The sequence below is a fragment of the Sinocyclocheilus rhinocerous genome, unplaced genomic scaffold (assembly GCF_001515625.1).
Source record: "Sinocyclocheilus rhinocerous isolate Xijiao unplaced genomic scaffold, SAMN03320098_v1.1 scaffold352, whole genome shotgun sequence".
In the NCBI taxonomy this organism is placed as follows: domain Eukaryota; kingdom Metazoa; phylum Chordata; class Actinopteri; order Cypriniformes; family Cyprinidae; genus Sinocyclocheilus; species Sinocyclocheilus rhinocerous.
In genome coordinates, this window is record NW_015642448.1 from 757,976 (window position 1) to 780,094 (window position 22,119).

General features: G+C 34.8%; 1 protein-coding gene across 1 annotated transcript in view; it reads left to right on the top strand.

Annotated features, from left to right (window-relative positions):
- LOC107755845 (metal transporter CNNM4) overlaps positions 1–22,119 on the top strand; it is a 43,799-nt gene that overhangs the window by 20,332 nt on the left and 1,348 nt on the right. Inside the window, exons 2-6 of the mRNA XM_016572779.1 lie at positions 4,022–4,165; positions 4,549–4,683; positions 5,484–5,653; positions 13,660–13,756; positions 18,758–18,933. Of these exons, the coding sequence (XP_016428265.1) occupies positions 4,022–4,165; positions 4,549–4,683; positions 5,484–5,653; positions 13,660–13,756; positions 18,758–18,933 (722 nt within the window). The remainder of the gene's footprint in view (positions 1–4,021; positions 4,166–4,548; positions 4,684–5,483; positions 5,654–13,659; positions 13,757–18,757; positions 18,934–22,119) is intronic.

A 22,119-nucleotide genomic window follows, 5' to 3' on the forward strand; every position in this document is an offset into this window, starting at 1 on the left:
GATATCGTCCTCTTTTGGAAGGCCAAACAAAGTATTTTCGCTTTCGCAACGAAACACTCAGCATCTTCACAACATGGCGGCGGCGGTGTCAGCAACAATAAAGTTACGCCTTCTTTCTTTGTGTGAACATTTGGGCGGCGTTATGCAAATCTTCCCACATTGTGACTTAGACATGTGGGGGCGTGTTTGAACGAGGTGTTTTAGGTAGGCGTGGACGAGTCAACTTTTATAAAGACTATCTCTTTGGGTTTGAGACTTTAGTCTTTGCAACTTTAGGGATCTTATCTATTCACGAACAGCTTGTAACACTCCAAAGAGAAAGGAAAACTTGAAATTGCATCATATGACCCCTTTAAAACACCTTGGGTTAGTTCACCCAAAAATGAAAATTCTGTCATTTACTCACCCTCAAGTTGTTCCAAACCTGTATGTGTTTCATTATTCTGTTGAACACACAAGAACATATTTTATAGAATGTTGGTAACCAAACAGTTGCTGGTAGCCATTGACTTCCATAGTGTGGAAAAAAATTACTATAAATCAATATAAGTCAATGGCTACCACTAACTATTTGAACATTCTTCAGAATATCATATTTTGTGTTCAACAGAAGAAAGAAATTCATAGAGGTTTGGAACAACTTGATGATGAGTAAATGATTACAAAATGTTTTTCATTTTTGGGTGAACCTGTCCCTTTAATGATGGATTAGTTTTTTTTTACAAACTCACAGCTTTTCACTTCACAAGACATCAATTGATGGACTAGAGTTGTGTGGATTACTTGTGGATTATTGTGATGTTTTTATCAGCAGTTTGGACTCCCATTCTGACGGCACCCATTCACTGCAGAGGATCCATTGCTGAAAGTGATGTAATGCTACATTTCTCCAAATCTGTTCCGATGAAGAAACAAACTCACCTATATTTTAGATGGCCTGAGGCTGAGTAAATTTTCAGCAAATTTTCATTTTTGGGTGAACTATTCCTTTAAGCCGTTTTCAGTTTACTGGTAATGGTTAAACATATTGTATTTTTTGTTATGGTTGTGTTGTGTGCTGTAGTTTTGGCAGTAGATACATGAAGTAGTTTCTCTTGTTGTCATTGTGATATTTGGCTCATGTGTTCCTCTGCAGCATAATGCAGGCCCGCTGAGACATCTGCTGTCAGAGATCTGTGTTCCAAAAACGTCCTGAACTAACTGTACGCTTTTCTCAAGCAAAGACACTTGCTCTAGAGAATCTTCTGCGTAACTCGAGTACAGGCTGTTTAGTCTGCATGCGCCGCACAGGCTTTATTAGCTACATCCTGTCACATTACAAACACGGGGATGAGAGATAAGCAGGCGAGTTTTAACTCTTAATTCTCTGTCCACTAAGTGAAAAGTACCATGGTATTACCATGTTTTGTTTAGATGTGGTCCATTGTTTTTTGGACTTTTACCATATTATTCTTGGAAGTAGGCTACATTTTCTTTGTTCTTGTTATGTTTGAAAAAAGTCATTTAGTCAAATATAACATATTTTGTACAGGAAACGCTGTTTCGCTGCTGTTCCATAAGTGCCACCTACTGTCAGAAAGTGAATTTGCGTTCTCATGCAGCCCGCCTGCTGTTTTTGTTTCGTGCAGATGTTTTATGCAACATAATTTAACAAAATGGAAGTCAGACCATTCTGTTTTTGCTTCAAATTTCAAAATTATACAATCTAATTTAAAATAAAAAAAACTGCTCATGCTGCATGTATGCGGCATCTTTGTTTGGATTGGGATTAAAATGCAGTGGTTACTTCTAATTTTAAATGGAAAGAGCACGGACAAAGCCTTAGTTTGAGATTTAAGAGAGATTTCTTTCATTTGTATTTATATATTTATTTATTATTCAGTTTAGTTTTGTTATTTGACATAGGCCTGTTTCAATTTCTCAAAGAAATGTGAAGCATTTTGTCTGAGAAATAATAAAAGGACACCTTTTCATTTATAATTATTAGTCTTTTGTTCAAAAAATTGTGAGAAAATCATATCGTGAAGTTGAGTGAATTGTTATATCCCTACACACGCTAAGAACGTTTACGTTTTTTTTATAATTGTTCACCAAGGCTGCATTTATTTGATCCAAAATTACAGTAAAACAGTATTGTGATGTAATATTAGAATTTAAAATAACTTTTTAACATAATTTTAAATAATTAATTTTTTATTTGTGTATTTTTGGAATGGTACAGCTGAATTTTCAGCAGTCATTATTCCAGTCCTCAGTGTTACATGGTCCTTAAAATCATTCTAATATGATTAAGTGCTGAAGAAACATTTTCTTTTTATTATTATTATTAGTTGATAATGGTTGTGCTGAAAAATGTGGAAAGTATCTTTTTCAGGATTCTTGGATGAATAGAAAGTTCAAAAGAACAGCATTTATTTGAAATTGAAGTCTTTTGTAACATTATAAATTTCTTTACCATCACTTTTGAACAATTTAATGCATAAATAATATCATAGCAACCCCATACTTTTGTATGGTAGTGTTTCTTAAAATACCACACAAATATCATGTCGCATTAATTTTAGTATCATGCCACATTGCAGTGAACACTAGTGATTGTTTGATGGTCCTAACAATTGCAGTCAAAACGTCTGTGGTAGAAAATAGGAAGTGGTTTTGGACAAGACAATTATGTTGAAATATTTTGTAACTTGAGATGCTAAATTATGTTTTGCAGTTCACTGTTGTGGCTCCTTATGTCAGTGCAGCAGGGTGTTATGTCTACACGTAACCTCTGGATTGAGGCTTTTTGTTTTGATGAGCAAACGCTTTAGGATTTCCTGGCTCTTTGTGTGCTGCATGGCCACAATAGACCTTCCCATAAACTGTGTTAACCCTTAGCTTTTACCGTTTGTCCTTGACACTGTTTATAAAGAAACAAGATATAGTAAGCACTACAGTACTGTTTTGTCTTTACAATCACTAAATTGAGCAAAAACATACACCGTGTATGCAAGCACTTTTACTTATTTTTTGTTGCAAATTTACTTTGGTCAGTACATACCTTGATATATGGTTGTAAATGCTCATCATTCAGTATAATGATATTCATCACTGTACCATAGTACCACTATAGTACATTTTGTAAGGTTTGGGGACTGTATGTATTTCTCTCACACTGTTAGTTGTTTAATTTCTCTCGGTCGTAGTTATTAAACATTAGTTTTGAACTCACTGTTTGTAGTTGCAATCTCCGGTTCAAAATGTAAAATGTATTATAAATGCAAACTCAAAGAATTATGCTTTAGCAAGTGAGTTGGATAATCAAATGTAAATTGCTAATTTTATTTTCTGTCTTTTGTGCTCTTGTAGAACTAAAATGTGTCATTTCTGCAACATTAGTGTCATCAAATGGAATTGCAAAAACGATGAGTATTTTCAAATTGGTTTTCCAAACACTGCCATTGGTCAGGCAAACTCTTAACCCCGCCCCCAAACTCATACCATTGGCGGAGCATTGTTTTGTGCCACAAAACCATAGTTTTTAGACTTCTTGGGAAAATCCGAATATTATGGGAAATATTGTAATGTATAGTATTAGATATAAAAATATATTGATATTATTAATAAATTGTATTCATGATATAATATAATGTATAATATAATTCATTATTATATTAAATTGTGAAATATACAAATATTATATATAATATTATCTTTATGCAAATATCTACCAAACCATTATTGCTTGATTCTTATTTATGAATATATTTTCTGTTTAATACTAAAGAGTTTTGTGGAGTGTTATTTGATTGCACAATAATAATAATAATAATGTTATTTATACATTTATTATTAATAATATTAATATAATATATCATTAATAATGAAATATTCAGTTATGTAATATTAGAATATAATATTATTTTTATGCAAAGGTCTACCAAACCATTATTGCTGGGTTCATTATTGTTGTTATTATTATTATTAACAGCTGTTTACTGAAAGAGTAACACAAATACTCATTTATCTTCTCCTGCAGGTAAATCACACTTGGCGATTGTTCAGAAAGTTAATAATGAGGGAGAGGGAGATCCGTTCTATGAGGTGCTGGGATTGGTCACTCTGGAAGATGTCATAGAGGAGATCATCAAATCAGAAATCCTGGACGAGTCTGACCTCTACAGTGAGTGGAATGTGTCTTTTGTGTTGTTTGTGTGTCTTGTAATGCAGACAGCATTACAGCTGTCATCTTTTAAATAAATCCACACAGCACTCGAACAGCAAAAAATTCTCCAGAATGCACACTTTTGACTTCCTCTTGCTGTCCTGCATCATAAATCTTTTCACATATGGTTTCACGCAAACACGCTGCTTGCGAAATCACAGACACATGCATTTTTTTGAGAAAAGCACTATCATCATGTTCATGATGTTAGAGTTTTCATGGTACTACCAGTGTGAATATTTTGATGGAATGAAAACTTTTATGTAAAATCCTCTGTGTTTTGCTCCAGTTCTGCACATCGCAATTTCTTATGAATGAGTCTTTTGTGCATTTCTTTGCAGCTGATAACCGTACCAGAAAGAAAGTGGCACACAATAAGAACAAGCGAGACTTCTCTGCCTTCAAATATGAGAGTGAGTCGAAAGTCAAGATCTCTCCTCAGCTGCTGCTCGCCGCTCACCGCTTCCTTGCAACAGGTAAACAGACTCACTGTGGAGACTCACGTGTCCACTGAACAGAAAATATCCACTCAATGCTGCTCAAAACACCAAAAGTGTCCTAAAAAATCTGCTTCAAATGTGTCATTTCAATCAAGTCATCAATGCAAATTCTCTTTACAAAGGCATATCAGTTTAATACACTTACATTTACCCGATCCTAGCCTAGAGACCCATTGAAAGCATGCAAACTGTATTTAATATGAAACAAATCAGAGTCCATCAGAAATTCCAGCGCTATTGACACATTTTGAACCTGTTTTTTGATCCTTTTATTTGCATAAACTTCAGGTTTTCTTAATCTTTTGATGCTATCACCACTTTAAAATAAGGTTCAGCTTTAGTTAATGCATTATGCTTCATGAACATCATTTTTACAGCATTTATTACATCAGGTTAATGTTTAATTTTTAAATATGCTAATGGCAATGCTATTTGTTAATTCATGTGCAAAATACATAAACTCACGTTAATTGTACAACTTGAAATGTTAAACATGCGTTAGTATATGTAGAAATTAACTAACTTAGGACATTAAACATCTTATGGTTTTTATGTTTAGCCTGTTTTTTTGCCATGAAAATAGCCTTGAATGCTGGCATTGTGTTCAAACAAACAAACAAACTTATCATTGAATAATATAACAAATTAAGCAAACTAACATATTTAATTTCATTGTAAAGTGCTACCGGTTTGTCAAAAATAAAGATGATATGCATTTCAAATGTGCTTTAATTGTAACGTCTTGTCTGTTTCTGTCTCTGCCTGTGTCTTCACAGAGGTTAATTTGTTCAGTCCGTCTCAGATCTCAGAGAAAATCCTTCTGCGTATCCTTAAACACCCTGATGTGATCCAGGAGATCAAATTCAATGAGAGTGATAAGAGATCGGCGCACCACTACCTTTACCTGCGCGGCAAACCCGTGGACTTCTTCATCCTCATACTGCAGGTAACGGCACAAACTGATGCCAATTACCTGATCCTTAGCAGGGTTACGGCTTGGAGGGCTTTTAAAGCCAATTAGCCAGACAAGGTGTTTTAAGCAGGTTAAGCCAACAGGCTTAAGCTCTCAGCGTGAGCGTGTGCTTGACATTACCTTCTGTTGCCGCATGCTAAAACCAAGCAGTAACCTTCCGGTCTCTCTCGTGAAACCAACACGGAAGTGACTAAAACTGCAATTCATCGACTGGCCGCTAGAGGCTGGCTCCAAAAGGGAGTCAGTCCCATAGACTCCCCATGTTAAAATGCCCAACTTTACAGCAGAAAAAAATATGTTTACAGCCTGGTACAAAAAGTGGTTTTGGTCTATATAGCTAATTTTGTCCTTCATGACAACTGTGAGGGGGGTGAATTTTTTTATAACTCATCTGTTTAAATTATATTAAGCCTTAAAGTTCTGCATAATTAAGGGCGTGGCCACTTGAGTGACAGGTGGATTGCCGCTGCTGTCACCACCGTCGAGCTAGGTGGGCGTGGTTTCAGCAACCAGCTCCCGCCTCTTTGCCCATTTTCGATTATCCGGAAGTGACGTGCGATGACTCACTGCCAAGATGGCGACGGCCGGCTCCGCCTACTTTAGGCTTCAAAAACGCTCTTACGCACCTACGGGTGATGTCACAGACACTACGTCCATGTTTTTATACAGTCTATGGCTAAAACTGAGGAGTATAAATGAGACTTCCTGTCTCACATCATGGCTATATGGTGATGTTTGGGAACATCTAAATGTCTGTAATCTCTCCAGTCCATATGTTTTGACTAAACACGGAAGTGACTAAGGTTTGTTAAAAAATTATTTCAGAGGACCTTAGACCGATGCTTTGAGATATAAACTACCTTTCAAAAGTTTTGGATTGGTAAGATGTTTTTGGAAAGAAGTCTCTTATGCTCACCAATGCATTGATTTGGTCAAAAAAAACAGTAAATATTGTGAAATATTATTATAATTTAAAATGATTTTTTATTTGAATATATTTTAAAACGCAATTTATTCCTGTCACGGGAAGCTGAATTTTCAGCATCAATACACCAGTCTTCAGTGTCACATGATCCTGATTTGGTGCACAAGAAACATTTCTTATTATTATCAATGTGGAAAACAGTTGTGATGCTTAATATTTTTGTGGAAAGAAAAATCAGGATTCTTTGATGAATAGGAAGAAAAACTTTTTAGATGAGAAAAAAAGAACCACTGTTGTCTAACTTCCGCAGCAGTGGAGCTGTGTTGCTGATGTGCAGGTCTGTGCAGGTCTGAAACCGCTCTGTGGTTTGTCCCAACTTCATTCCCCCTCAAGATAACAGAAGATAAAAGATCAAAGTTGAAGATTCAAGAAACTTAAATTTACCAGTGAAAGTTACATCAGAAAGAATTCAAAACACAGAGAAACTGCAGTAAAGAAAAAAAGCTCTCAAGAAACGCATCCCAAAAATAAGTCTGAACTGCAATAAAGAAATTGGGCCAAAATACCTTGTAACTGTTGCACAACTGCAGTAAAGTAGCAATAAAAAGCATGTGATGGAAGTTTTTGCCAATAAGGCAGGTTTAATGAAATATATGTCTGCAAACGCTTTCCCATCCATTAGCTTAGCATTTGTTTAAGATATGCCACTGTGTTAAATTATCACCTGGATTAAGCTCATCTCACATTTTGGGGGCTTTTAACATGCAGAAATCCATATGATTTTTTTTTTAAGAGTAGACATTTAGTTGTACTTTTTCCCACAGTGGTACCATCATCCATCACTTATTCCTTCATTCATTCTCTGAGTCTCACTCTTGGGTTTGTTGTTGTTATTATTGGCTTCTAAACAATCATTAGACCATTCAGCCGATGCTGGTTAAACATCACATGCCCACCTCAGCCATTCAGTGATTCAGTGAATTACAGACCCCACACATTGTTTCTTGTACAATGGGTGTTTAAAGCCATGATAATCCTAAAAAAAAAAACGAGGGAAACCACATAATAGCAGAAAAATCAGGGTTTCTGCAGATTTTATGAAGGTAAATTTTATCAGCATACTGACCTTTGGATTTACTGACCATCAAGTTGTTTCAAACCTGTATGGATTTTTTTTTTCTTCTGTTGAATGCAAAGAAGATGTTTTGAAGAATGTAGGTAACCAAACATTTGCTGGTAGTGTGGAAAAAAACCTATGGAAGTCAATGGCTACCAGCAGCTGTCTGGTTACCAAGTATCTTCTTTTGCATTCAACAGAAGAAAAAAATTCATACATGTTTGGAACAACATGAGGGGAGTAAATGATGACAGAATTTTCATTTTTGGGTGACCCTTTTAATTTCAGTTAAAGAAAATGTAGATAATAAATTAAAGGTGCTGTAAATGAAACTGTACACGACAATGTATACATTGAGTTGTATTAGCAACAAGTTTATTATTATTATTATTATTATATTATTATTATTATTATTTTAGTATCATTGAGGTTCGATTTTAGTTTTCATTAAGATTTTGAATTAGTTTTTATTTTTATATTATCTGTTTTCATTTAATTTGAGTTCAAATATACATAATTTTGTTGTGTGTTTTTGACTGTTTGATTAGTTTTATTTTTATTTTTTAAATAGGTATATATAGTTTTTATTAATTTTTATTTCAGTTAAAGTTTTAGTCATTTTAGTACATCGTTAAACTAAATGTAAATGAGAAATATTGGCGACTAGCTGAAATAAGTAATTTTTTTTATGTTTTCATTTTATTTCAGTTAAAGTTTATTTATTTCAATTAACACATTTTTTTAAGCTTTAGTTTTCAGTTTCTAAGAAAACAAATCTTAATATCTTCATTTTGCCTCTGAAGTAAATATATCTTGATTTAAGGATGTTTAGATATTATATTTTTGCAGTGCAAGCAACACTTAATGCCATGACTTTATGAATTTAAGACTTGAATTTCAGACCTTTTTAAGGCCTTAATTTCTGGAACGGGTGATAAAGACTATTTAAGACCCACAGAAAAAATATATATAGACACATTTTAAACTTGTGTAGTTTGTGGCTCTTATGTAAACTTCACGACACTGATCTTTGTTCCTTGAACTGTCATGGATTTAACTTGTCAAGTTCAAGCACTCAGGTTAAAATGTCTGAAGTCAGTTCACCGGTGTAGATTATTCACAGTGAGAAGAAGATTCATTAATAGGTTATGAAGTGCACACTAGCAGCAGTTTGAGGCTGTTAAATATGTCGTGCAGCTGTTGGTGTGGCTTTTGTTATTTATTATTTAAAGCGGCTCAATGATGTGTTTGTGGAAGCAGGATATGCTGTATCATTATGATTATTATTTAATACATTGAGTGCGCTTGCAAGTTGACTTCCCAACATGGAGACCTTTCTTTCCTGGCACCGGTTGAAGACGGCCTCAAGCTGAGAGCGGCCGAGTGACCTTCATCAAAGATTAATGCTGCTTTCTCTGAGGTGTCAGGCTTTGTGCTAAAGATCCACAGCACTCTTCTGCTGCACTCCTGTGCATATGTGCTAAAATGACTTGGAGTTTGTGAGAAAAACAGTGTATGTAGATTTTCTATATATAGAGGTTGCACTTGAAGGAAAAACAAAGTTTTAGAACAATCAAAAAAACAAAACCAAGCCTTACATCAAGAAAAATAAATAAAGGCATTAAAGGGTTAGTTCACCCAAAAATTAAAATTAGGCTGCGTTTTACTCACCCCCAAGGCATCCTAGGTGTAGGGCATGACGTATGAGGTCAGCGTTGCGCATGCGCCGGTGAGTCTCGTGAAAACCAACGTTTGTTTACAGGATCAAAGGAAGCAAAGTTTCCTTACTTTAGCAAAGGAAAACCAGTCTCCTCTTGGCTTATATCGAAATCCTCTGACATTCTTCTTTACAAATCCTCGTTTTGTACTTCTAATTCTTGACCGTTGTTTTGTTTTGATCTCTCCCCTGCGCTTCCGCGTGCATCACTTCTGCGCAAAGCCGACCTCATACGTCATCCGCCCGGAACTGCTTCAGTTTACAACAGTGAGCGCAAGCTAGATTCAAGTTATTTTTACCATTTTAAATATTAAGAATAGCCTCGGGGGTGAGTAAAATGCAGCCTAATTTTCATTTTTGGGTGAACTAACCCTTTAAGACTATAAAGCAAAAGATGATAGACAAGTGAAGAATGAAAAAGACAAGATAGAATTTTTATTGTTTTAAATTTAGCTTTTTTTTTTAAGGACAAACTAACAAATAAAGACAAAACAAACATTTATGTATATTCATATAATTTTGATTTTATACTTATTTTATTTTTATTTTACTTTCTTTTACAAAAAATATTTTCTAAAACCTAAATTTAAGGCAACACAAAATAAGAAAATAGTTAGTTTCATCAAATCATTTGCAAACATAAAAATAAGATAAACCTTTTGATGTTTATTTTGAGTTGTCTTAAAATTAGGTTTTAGATATTCATGATAAATATAGCTTTTAGATTGTTTTTCAAAAAATCTACACGATTAGTTTTTTCTCATAAAAAACGGTTTAATTCAAAATAAAGTATAAGTTTAGTTTTAATTGTTTTTTTTTATTTTCAAGAGTATTTTATTTCTTGCAAAATATAAAACACTAATTGAAGATAAACATAAACTTTAGCTTTGAGATTTTGTTTTTCAAAAAAATCTGCAAGATTTTTTTTCTCTCTCTCAAAATCTGATAAAAAATAAATAAATTGAGACACAATTACATTTTGTTTATTAGAGAACATGACTAGTCAGTGAGGTCCACAACTGGAGTTTTAGCTTTAATTTTTTTAGCAGCAGTGCTTTGAAGATGAATTTGGAAAGTTTTAGATTATTTACTGTTGGGCTTCAAATCAGCTGCTGTGATTTACACACTTGGTATTATTTGTAAATCGTAGGTCTCCTTTTTTTTATTGCGCACTGGACATAATTTTATGCAATAAAAACATATAGATATTTGGCCTATTTATTTGTTAAATATCTGTTAGTCACTGTACTGAAGGTTTGTGCTTTCTTATCACCATATATCCCAAAAGAAACGCGTTTGGTGGAGTGGCCAACATAATTATACAGGACGTCTTCAAGAGCGACTAATCGTTCGGACAAACCACTGTCTAACTGATTTTGGAAATATGTAGTTTTGCACATCCCTATTTAACTCAGCTTTGTGAAGGAGAGAATTATAGCAATGCAGGAAGAGAGGCTGTGATTGTCTCTTCTGTACACAAATACTTGAAGAAGTTTACTTGTCCTCACTGCACATGAGCACTGTTGTTAGTTACTCAAACAAAGACCTGTTAAACATACTCATAGCAATTTTACAGTGTGTGTTTGGCCACCCACGTTTTGTGTTTGTGAATGATTGACAGTGCTGAAGCTGAGGAGAGGTTACTGAGTGATGCAACTTCACGAGGCCTTCTGCACGTACACACACATATAAACAAACATTATCTCTTCTCAACACCTCCATTATTTATACAACCCATCTGCAGGCATTGCAAGATCACTGTGCAATACCATGCATATATGAGACAAATTGGCCTGACAAAACTTTTGGGATGTCCATGAAGTAGCATGCGAAGGTTTGGGAACCCCTTGCTGAATATGTGAATAATTTTAACAAAATAAGCGAGATCATACAAAATGCATGTTATTTTTTATTTAGTACTGTCCTAAGTAAGATATTTTACATAAAAGTAGCTGAAATTATTAAAATAACCCCATTCAAAAGTTTGGGAACCCTTATTATTAAAATTTAAAAAATATTAGTATTATGGTATTGTGATTTTTATTATTACTTATTACAAAAATTTGCTTTACCTAAAAACTAAAGAAATTAAAATGCAAGAATTGGCTTCAGTAAAAACAATAGAAGTTGATGTTTTTGTATTATTATTATCATCATTATCTTCAAATTATTATTATTATTATTATTATTTAAAATGCAAAACCTGGCTTTATGTAAATACAGTAGAAGACAATGTTTTATATTTTTATTATTTTTTATTAAAATAAAAAAATTGGCTTTATTTAAAAACACAAGAAATCAATGTTTTATTATTATTATTATGCCAAAATTGAAGTTAGAAGTCAATTATTTTATTATTATGATTATTATTGTTACTGTTATTATTTATTATAATGCAAATAATTGGCTTTATTTGAAAATTTGAATTCTTTAGTCCTCATTTAGCTAAATGTGTGTTTACGCATATTTGTAAGAACTAGGTATGCAAGATTGTTTGTTGTTGACATCTTAAGGTGGGAAATGCTGTCTTAAGTGTGTTTATAATTGACAAATGTGAACTTTTCCCTTTGCCAGCACACACATACACACTCTGCCCCCCTCGCAGCCATGGATTTGTATATTAAGTGGCACAAGGACGGTCAGGATGGTCTATTTAAAGATCTCTTTTCTGTGTTTCTTATGTTTGTGTGTGTGTGTGTATGCTTTTTGTCCTGGAGGTCTTTCTCGGTAAGGTCAGTTCATATATTTGTAAAACGTTGTTGATCTGATCTTTCCAGAAAAACAGGATTCATGCAGCCGTTGCAGTCCCCTCCCTGCAAACAGTCTCACTGCATTGATTCTTGCAAAGGCAACTGTCTGTGTGTGTGTATCAACAATGTGATCATGCTGCATTGTGCACCTCATTGTGTGGACATCAGTCACTCGGTGGTATTCGGCCCCCTCTCTTAGAGCTTATGTGTGCGTGTGTAAGCGTCATTATTGTCTCAGTGGATTTACTGTGCTACAGTTCTCACATTCCTCTTGACCAGAGCTCACATTTACACACTCCTATCGCTTTAATTCACCCAGAGCCTTCTCGGTCTATTTGACTGCTAGTCTTTTGCCTTTGTTCACTTATGTGTCTGTTCACCTTCCAGAAAAAAAATTACTCTAATTTTCCTTGTGTCTGGGAAACTAGTCGTGTGGAATGTTCACCATTCAGATTGGCAAAGGCTTATGGCTCTGTCTCCAATTAATTTAAAGGATTAGTCCACCCGAAAATTAGAATTTGGCATCATTTATTTAAACTCAAACCCTATTTTCATGAAAAACAAAAAGGGAGATGTTTTGAAGAACGTTCCAGCTGATTATTTCTATACAGTGAAAGCATACAGTGGCAAAGAAGTGTCAATTGTCAATCGAACTGAATAGTGAACTAAATTTGACTGTTTCTTACATTAAGCCATCATGTGGCTTCAGAAGACGGATGTATTACTTCTTTAAAGTTCTTTGATTTTCATAATTTTTGGAGCTTGTCAGCCACAATCATTATTATTGAGATAAGCACTGAACTTTCGGCAGAATTCCTTCTTTTATGTTTCTTTAAAGAAATAAAATGTCATATGTGTTTGGAAAAATATGAGTAAATCATGACAGTTTTCTTACTGATCAGATTTTCATGTACAATATTGTCTAAAGTTTGGGGTCAGTGTTCGCTTTTTTTAAAGAAATTGCAAGGATTTTTTTAAAGCAAGGATGCATTAAAAGTGACAGTAAAGACATTTTATGATGTTACAAAAGATTTTGATTTTAAATAAATGCTGTTGTTTTAAACTTTATTAATCACAGAAACCTGAAAAAAAAAAAGTATTATCCTATGGTTTCCACAAAAATATTAGACAGCACAACTGTTTTCAACATTGATAATAATCAGAAATATTCATGTGCACCAAATCAGCATATTAGAATGATTTCTGAAGGATCAGGTGACACTGAAAAATACATTTTAAAATTGTGTTCATTTTAATTTTACAATATGTGACCCTGGACCACAAAACCAGTCTTAAGTCGCTGGGGTATATTTGTAGCAATAGCCAAAAATACATTTCAAATAGAAAACAGTTATTTTGAGCATAAGAGACTTCATAAAAAAAAAAAAAAGCAATTCCAAACTTTATTTTTTGGGGGCTGTGGTTGTTTGTTAAAAGCCACCCAGAATAATCTTGCTGCTTTGTACACAGGGCCGTGTGGAGGTGGAGGCTGGGAATGAGAATATGAAGTTTGAGACCGGACCTTTCTCTTTCTATGGAGTCAGGGCTCTCGGCGGTTCAACACTAGGTGAGACAAACACACACAAAATACAACATACAAATACTCATTTCATCCTGCTTGATTCAAAAACTTCAAAATGGGATTCTATATGAAAGTCTAATACACATGCACGTACATATACATCATCAAACTTTATTAAGGTAAGTCTCTGCATGCTGCTCTTTCTGTAATGCCGCCACAGATGGCCAGTATACATAGGGGTACAGTATGCTTTAAAAAGTGTTGTCTTCACAGATCCTGAGCACATGCCAAATTTGCGAATCAACATATTGGCCTGGGCATACAGCGTACAACACTGTCTGTAAATATCCCTATCATCAGACAGGTCATCAGTTATATAATGCCCTAAGTATTTAACCTCATTACATACCTTAAGGACACTCCCAGACAGAGAGACGTCAGGAAATGTCAGTTTCCTATCCCCCCTACTCCTAACAATCATAATATTACTCTTTTTGGCATTATATTTAATATCAAAATCTGAACCATATCGAGAACAAATCCTCAGTAACTGTTGAAGACCAGCACTATATGGACAAAAAATCACCAAATCATGACCAACCATCAAATGGTTTATAATAGTATGACCAAATAATAAAATTAAAAATAATAAACCTAATGGTAAAAATAACCTAAAACATTAAAAGGAAAAATTTGAAAGGAATAATTGCTCAAGAAAATATATATATATATATATATATATATATATATATATTGTGTTGCCATCCCCTTCACAGCTGTGGGTTCATATATTAAGTGACTAAGATCAGGATAGTCTATTTAAAGATCATATCCTACACTCTCCTTTCAGATTTGTGGATGTGGATGAGCAGTAGGTGGTCTTGTTTGTGAGTCTGTGTGTGCATTATGGTAAATACCACATTATTAAAGGGTTCAACAACAGATGGGAAAACACTTTAAAGCACTAATCCCTCATAATTATAATTATCTCACGTGGGTTATTAGGACTGTTCCAGACCACCCATCTATCCTTATCGGGCTTTGGAAAAGCAGTAGATCATTGCCCTCTAGTGCCGTCTGCTAGAGGATGCCATTATCCTTTGTTCATTTAAAGGGATTGTTCTCCCATTAATGGAAAGTATCATAATTTGCTCACCCTCATGTCTTTCCAAACTTGTATGACTTTTCAATGCGGTACAGAACGAGACTGTAGGCAGAATGTAAATAGGATTTGCAGAAAAATCATAAAAGTATTTTATACTATACTATACTATTTTACACTATTTTTATACTACTCTTGCAATATTGCAAGTGTTTTGAAGCCCTACGATAGCTTTGTGTGATGAATAGACCAAAATTGAAGTAATTTGAAATCTGCTCTACTGTAGCTCTCATATCTCATTCACACTTTCACATATTCAAGTTTTCCACATATTTTTCAACCTGTTGCAATTGGCATTATAGATGTTAATCCTGATGTAATGCATCTTCATGTGCATATTTAAATATGAGTATGAGATTTGAGAGCTGTGATGGAGAGGAAGATTTCCAGTGTTTAAAGACTTGAATCTATGACTTATTCTCGCACAAACTGACTTGTTTTGACAAGAGCAGCGTGAATGTTTTGCCTAGCATCTCCTTTTGCAATCCACAAAAGAAGGAAAGTCATATCGGTTTGGAAAATCATCAGAGTGAGTAAACAAATTCCCATTTTTGGGTCCATTATCCCTTTATTTATGAAAGATGTCACGCTGCGGTTTATGTTTGTCTATCTGTGCTCATGTATGTACTGTACACTACCGTTCAAAGATTTGGGCTTGGTAAGATTTATATTTTTTATATTCATATTATCTCTTCTGCTCACCAAGGCTGCATTTGTATGATCAATAATACAGCAAAAACAGTAATATTGTGATTTATTATTTTAATTTCAAACAACTGTTTTCTATTTGAATATATTTTAAAATGTAATTTATTCCTGTGATGCAAAGCTGAATTTTCAGCATCCTTACTCCAGTCTTCAGTGTCACATGATCCTTCAGAAATCATTCTAATATGCTGATTTTGTGCAATTTCTTATTATTATCAATGTTGAAAACAGTTGTGCTGCTTAATATTTTTGTAGAAGCCATGATACACTTTTTTTCAGGATTCTTTGATGAATAGAAAGTTCAAAAGAACAGCATTTATTTGAAATAGCAATATATTGTGTTTTACCGTCACAATTGATCAATATAATGCATCCTTGCTAAAAAAAAAAAAAGCCTACTGACCCTAAACTTTTGAACAGTAGTGTATGTCTTCTACCTTGTGTTTTTCCTGTACCTGTACTTCCCTCTTCCCTCATCCACGTCTTACCCTTCCCATCAATCTCTGTCTTTCTCTCTCGCTCTCAGTGAGTGTGTCTCGTCCTCGTCACCTGTCTCTTAAGAGATGCTCTCTCTTCTCTCGTTTCCCAGGTAACTGCCGGCATGTCTGGGCTCTCTAACCACTCACTGGGAAGGGTCGGACTGATTAACAGCAATAGTTTTCACAGAAATAACCCTCAAGTGCTATTTAAGGAGCAGCCTTTTGCTCCTTCTCTTACACTAAAGTAGATTAGATATTTGTACACAGGTGTCAATAACGTAACACATTTTAGAATATTTTAACAGAGCTGGAGTTGAAAAATTCCTCTTATGCACCTGCTATCCTCCAGAGTCTTAACAATTAAACACGCTTTAAGAAATATTTCACCAAAAAGTGAAAACTCTGTCAACATTTACTCATCCTCATGTCGTTTCAAACCTGTATGTAAACCTTTTCAGAAAAGCTGCTCTTATGTAAATGTAAAAGTAGACTCTGTCAAGCCACAAAAAGCGCCATAAAAGTAGTCCATATGATGAACATGTACAAACACTAAGTAGATGTAGGAACTGGTGCATTTTCAGCGAATAATAGATTCAATTTGGGTCTATTCCTCACGTAAAGTTATCATATGGCTTCAGAAGATAATGTAATGCACAAGAAATATAGACTGCTGTAATGGTGATTTTGCTTTTTGGGGCTTTACATTCTTCTAAGTGAGCTGCTGTACTGAGAATGTGCCAGTAGGTGGCGAGATCTGAGCAGAGCATGTCTGTCTGATATCCAGCACTTCTGCCTACCTCTATCCTTATCCTTCTGTCAGCTGAGTCTTCACATCTGAATCTATACCATCTTACATTTATACTGTGTAGTGTTGTGTGTTTATATATATATAGCCTCTAAACACACTTACATCACAAAAACCTGACTTTATACACATGAACACTGTTGTTCAAAAGTTTGGGGTTGGTAAGATTTGAATGTTTCTGAAATAAGTCTCTTACTCTTCAAGGCTTTATTTATTTGCAAAGATGCCGTAAAAACAGTAATATTGTGAAATGTTACAATTGTAAATAACTGCTTTCTATTTTATCTTAAAATGTAATTTATTCCTGTGATGGCAAAGCTGAATTTTCAGCAGTTGTTATTACTCTAGTTTTCATTGTTACATTCTTATTCAGAAATCATTCTAATATGCTGATTTCTTATTATTGTCAGTGTGGAAAACAGTTGTGCTTTAATATTTTTTGTGGAAATTATTTTTTTCAGGATTCTTTGATGAATAGAAAGTATATGATGAGTAGAATTTTTTGCAATATTATAAATGTCCTCTTTTGATCAATTCATGCTCGCTGAAATAATAATAATAATAATAATTTATTTCAAAGAAATCTTACTGACTAAACCAAACTTTTAAATGGTAGTTTGTGTTTTGCTACTGCTGCTGATGTTCCTGCATTGTCTCTACATTGTTTTATAATTTTTTTTTTTGTTGATGAATTTAAATAGAATGATAACTGGGGCTGTGAAGCCATAAAAGTGGTCAATATGAATCATATCTTATATTTTATGGGCCCTGTATTCATTTTTGGGTGAACTACACTTTTAACTCTCTTTGAACCTCTCTACTACCATTTAAACTCTTGTAGTGATAAGTGTGTTTGTGTGACATTTGATCTGATGACCATTAATGCACTGCAGATGTTACAGCTCTTGATAGCTTTTTTTATTTTGTATTTTTTGCCTTGGCTGGAAGATATAAAGAGTAAGATAGAGAGAGGAATGTGATCTTGAAACAAACCAGACTCAGATTTGTGTGGTCTTTGACTTAAGAAATGTGTAAAGAATAAATAAGCAGGGAACACATTTTTTTTAACATGGTCAAACTTTGAACTGTTGACCTTTTTCATTTGCCAGTAGGATCTAAATTAGGAAGTTTTAAAAAATGCATCCCAATAGTTTCAGCAGATGAGAACACTGTCATTTTATGAGAGTGCATTTTTGTCTGGATTATACAATTTCTGGAAATGAAAGACATTAATTTTAGTGTACTATTTTGGTCTAGACACTCCATTTAATATGTCACTGTGCCACCTTTTATAATCATTATTATTATTATTATTAAACAATTCTACAGACCTCAACAGTAGGGAAAATAGAAAAAAAAATAGAAAACTAGGAAAATAGAAAAAAAAAAGATTGTATTAATACCATATGAATCTTTCAGGACAGAATTGTTTTTTCGGATGAACTTACCCATACATATCTATGAACTTACCTGCCACAGCATGTTGGCTCACTTGGCTGCATTATTTTATTTTATTTTAATGGCAACTTTACTCATCATATTGCAAAGTACTATTTATTTATTTCTACAATGCCATTTATTTGATCAAAAATAAAATGTAAAAACTGTAATATTGTGAAAGGTTTAAAATAACAGTTTTCTTTTTAAAATAAATTTTTAAATATAATTTATTCCTGTGTAGGCAAAGCTGAATTTACAGCAGCTATTACTCCAGTGCCACATGATCTTTCAATAATAATGCATCCTTGCTAAAAGTATTAATTTCTTAAAGAAAAAATAAAATAAATGGCATTTTGCACAGTGGCTCCTGAAGACATTGTATATCCTGCAGATAAATGTGTCATCATGTACTCACCCTCCTCTCCCACACCTTTTCCATGTGTGTTTTTCAGAATTCCGCTCGCCGTCTCACATTCGCGGGCTCAACCGATCAGCGTCTCTGAGCGACACGGATCGCCCTGAACCTCAGTCCGTCAGCGGCAGCAACACGCAGCTCAGCAGTGCTCCCTTGCCACAGTACACGCCAGACTTCAACGTCCGAGCTCTGGCGGACCTACAGTTTGTGAAGGTAAAGATATGTTTTAGTGATGCACTGAAATATTCTGCCGAAAATTTATTTTCAGTATTTCGCGGGCAGGTGGGGATTATGCAAATGTGTTACCTTGTGACGTATATAGGTAACAGGCAGAAGATTCGAAAATATGACGACCCGTTAAGGCGGTTCAGAGTCGACTCTTTCTTTTGAGAGACAGTATCTTTAGTTATCATGCACTTTTTGATTATCAACTTTGCAGACTGTTTACATTGAAGGATAGCTATGTTACAAACTGCAAAAAATATATTTTTTCGAAAACCCATATGACCTGCTCCTTAAGAAATATGAAGTCCAGACTAGTCTGTATGGGCTGAATAAAGCAAACCAGTATCTCACCAATAAAGTTTAGATGGATGACAATTGTAATGGAGGTAAAGACGATTACAGTGGCATACAGCAATTGTACATTATTAGTTGAGTGCGAGTCCGTTATTATTAATGTGCCAACAAACAGACCGTGTATGTGCGCTCTCTGATAGCTTTTTGCACAAGCACATTTCAGTATGGTCGCATGTCTGGCAAGTGTTTTATAATGGACACTCGCTGAAGAAGCATGTTATTATAGGAGTTTGCAATGGTCAGGGGTGTTTATGTAGACACTCAAACACAGACACGAACATTCACTCTGACAGAGGAACTGACAGCAGCGGTATTAACATTAAGTTACATGGCATCTGATGTATGGAAGCCATTGGCACATGCCACTATGGTCAGTGGCACATCGTTTTTTTTTCAGTTTCTGTCAAGCATATTAATTACATGGCGGAGTTAATTCATTTAACAACTTAGGCTTCTTCATGCGTTTATTATTTGTCTAATGTCCCTTTGTTTGCCTGAACGTTTTGTCAAATACTTGAATTAAAAAAAATTCATATTGTTATAAAATGGTTTCATTTCTTATTGCATAATTCTATAAAATCATTTTTGGAAACAATTAAAGCCAGATATGAGTGATTGCGCTGGCCAATGTTATATTGATACTGCTGCATGCACGCAGGTAGGTGTCAGTACCAAAATCAATTTGCAGTAACTGATGTGACTGTAAATGCGGTATTCGTAGTTATGATAGATTAAAGGGGTCATATGATGTTGCTAAAAAGAACATTATTTTGTGTATTTGGTGTAATGAAATGTGTTTATGCGGTTTAAGGTTCAAAAAACACATTATTTTCCACATACTGTACATTATTGTTTCTCCTCTATGCCCCGCCTCGATTTTTACAAAGCGTGTGTTTCCTAGAATGGACAATTCGCAGTGGTCAGCAACACACAATAGTACTGGTATTACATAACATTGTGGCACATGCCATTCAAATAGCCTACAACATGTTTGGAAAGAAGAATACAGACTTGTAAATGCGTATAATTTACATTTATTTAGAAATCACTAAATTAGTCTATTTATTTAGGTTTTTCTGTCACTATTAGTATAGCTGTACATGTCACTCTCCACTGACACATGTCAGTGAAAACCGGAAGTGTCACCGGATGTGCCACTGAACATAGTGGCATGTGCCAGTGGCCGTACGTCAGATGCCATGTCACTTAATGTTAATACATATAATATAACTACTATATAATAGGCGAAAAACAGTATGTGAGGCGAGTACTAGTATGTCCTAATTCATAGTATTCGGAAAACAGTAGGTGAAAAGTACCCAGATGACCTACTACTTCCACCCGGATTCTTAAGTCCGCATTCGATTGACACTTTACTATCCCACAAGGCCACGGGAGATGATTTATGAATGGCAGTGAAGCAATGCAACTGACGCTGGTAAGTCATGTGACCGTAACAACATGGCGGATGTAGTACGTCCGAATTTCATTAGCTGTTTCTCATTATGCGTTCTTGTCTGTACTTGTGTTCTTGTGGAACGTCATCAGTCGTTGCTCAAGTACTGTTCCAGTTCAGAGTTCACATCTAGCCAAGCACAGTTCAAATCCCCGGATGTGTTCTTGCTCCGCCCCTTTTTATCGAGGATGCATCAAGAGGTGACTTGTGCGAACTTGAGGCAACCAGGTATCCCACAATGCATTTCGCACCAACCAGCGAGCGCTAATGGTGAAGGAGAAAACCTGCATAATTTTCAAAATACTACTGTTACTGTGTCATGAAATGTAGTTTTAAGAGTTTTTTTCAGGCTCGTGCTGTCGAACTGTTGTATAACAACAGCCCAATTTATTGCACTAGAAGCATAATTATATGTCACCCTGGACCACAAAACCAGTCTTAAGTCGCTTGGGTATATTTGTAGCAATAGCCAAAAAAACATTGTATGGATCCAAATTATCGATTTTTCTTTTATGCCAAAAATCATTAGGATATTAAGTAAAGATCATGTTCCATGAAGATATTTTATAAATTTCCTACTGTAAATATATTAAAACTTAATTTTTGATTAGTAATATGCATTGCTAAGAACTTCATTTGGACAACTTTAAAGTGATTTTCTCAATATTTAGATTTTTCCCATATTTGAATCTTAAATAATTTCACCAAACTTTATAAGTTAGGACAGAAATAATTGCAGCTGCTTTAAATAATAACGTGTTTCTCCCATGAGAGAACACTTCATCTTCTCCAGCTAAAGTCTTCATCGTTTCAGATATACTCAGTATTTCAAATATCTTTAGACGTGTTTTCCCCGAACACACACACACACACACACACACACACACACTGACAAACGTCTGCCAGATTCCAGGAGGTCAAAGGCCAACATGTGCGGCCTATGAAGTGCACTCACTGACCAGCATCATGTGTAACACAATCTGCTGCACATCAGAAACGGTTTCACACAAGCAGACAGAATGACTGATGACTTCAGAAACTGATGTGTGCTTGCTTTTCTGCATGTGCTACACAAGTGTTTTCCATCTCTGCATTTAGAATATTTTGATAAACTAGCATGCATTTATGTATATGTATTTCCGTGTTGATGCAAACGCCGGTCAGACCATCAGTGCAGGTAAAGTGTGTCTGATATTTCGTCACATGTCGGTTGCCATGGGAGATAAAGTCCCGTCTGTCTCTCCAGCAAATCAGCGTTTTCATTTTCAGAGGAAATGAGCAGCTTTATTATGTGCTGCTTATGCAATCAAACTGTGTGTGTGTGTGTGTGTGTGTGTGAGAGAGTGTGTGTGTGTGTGTGTGTG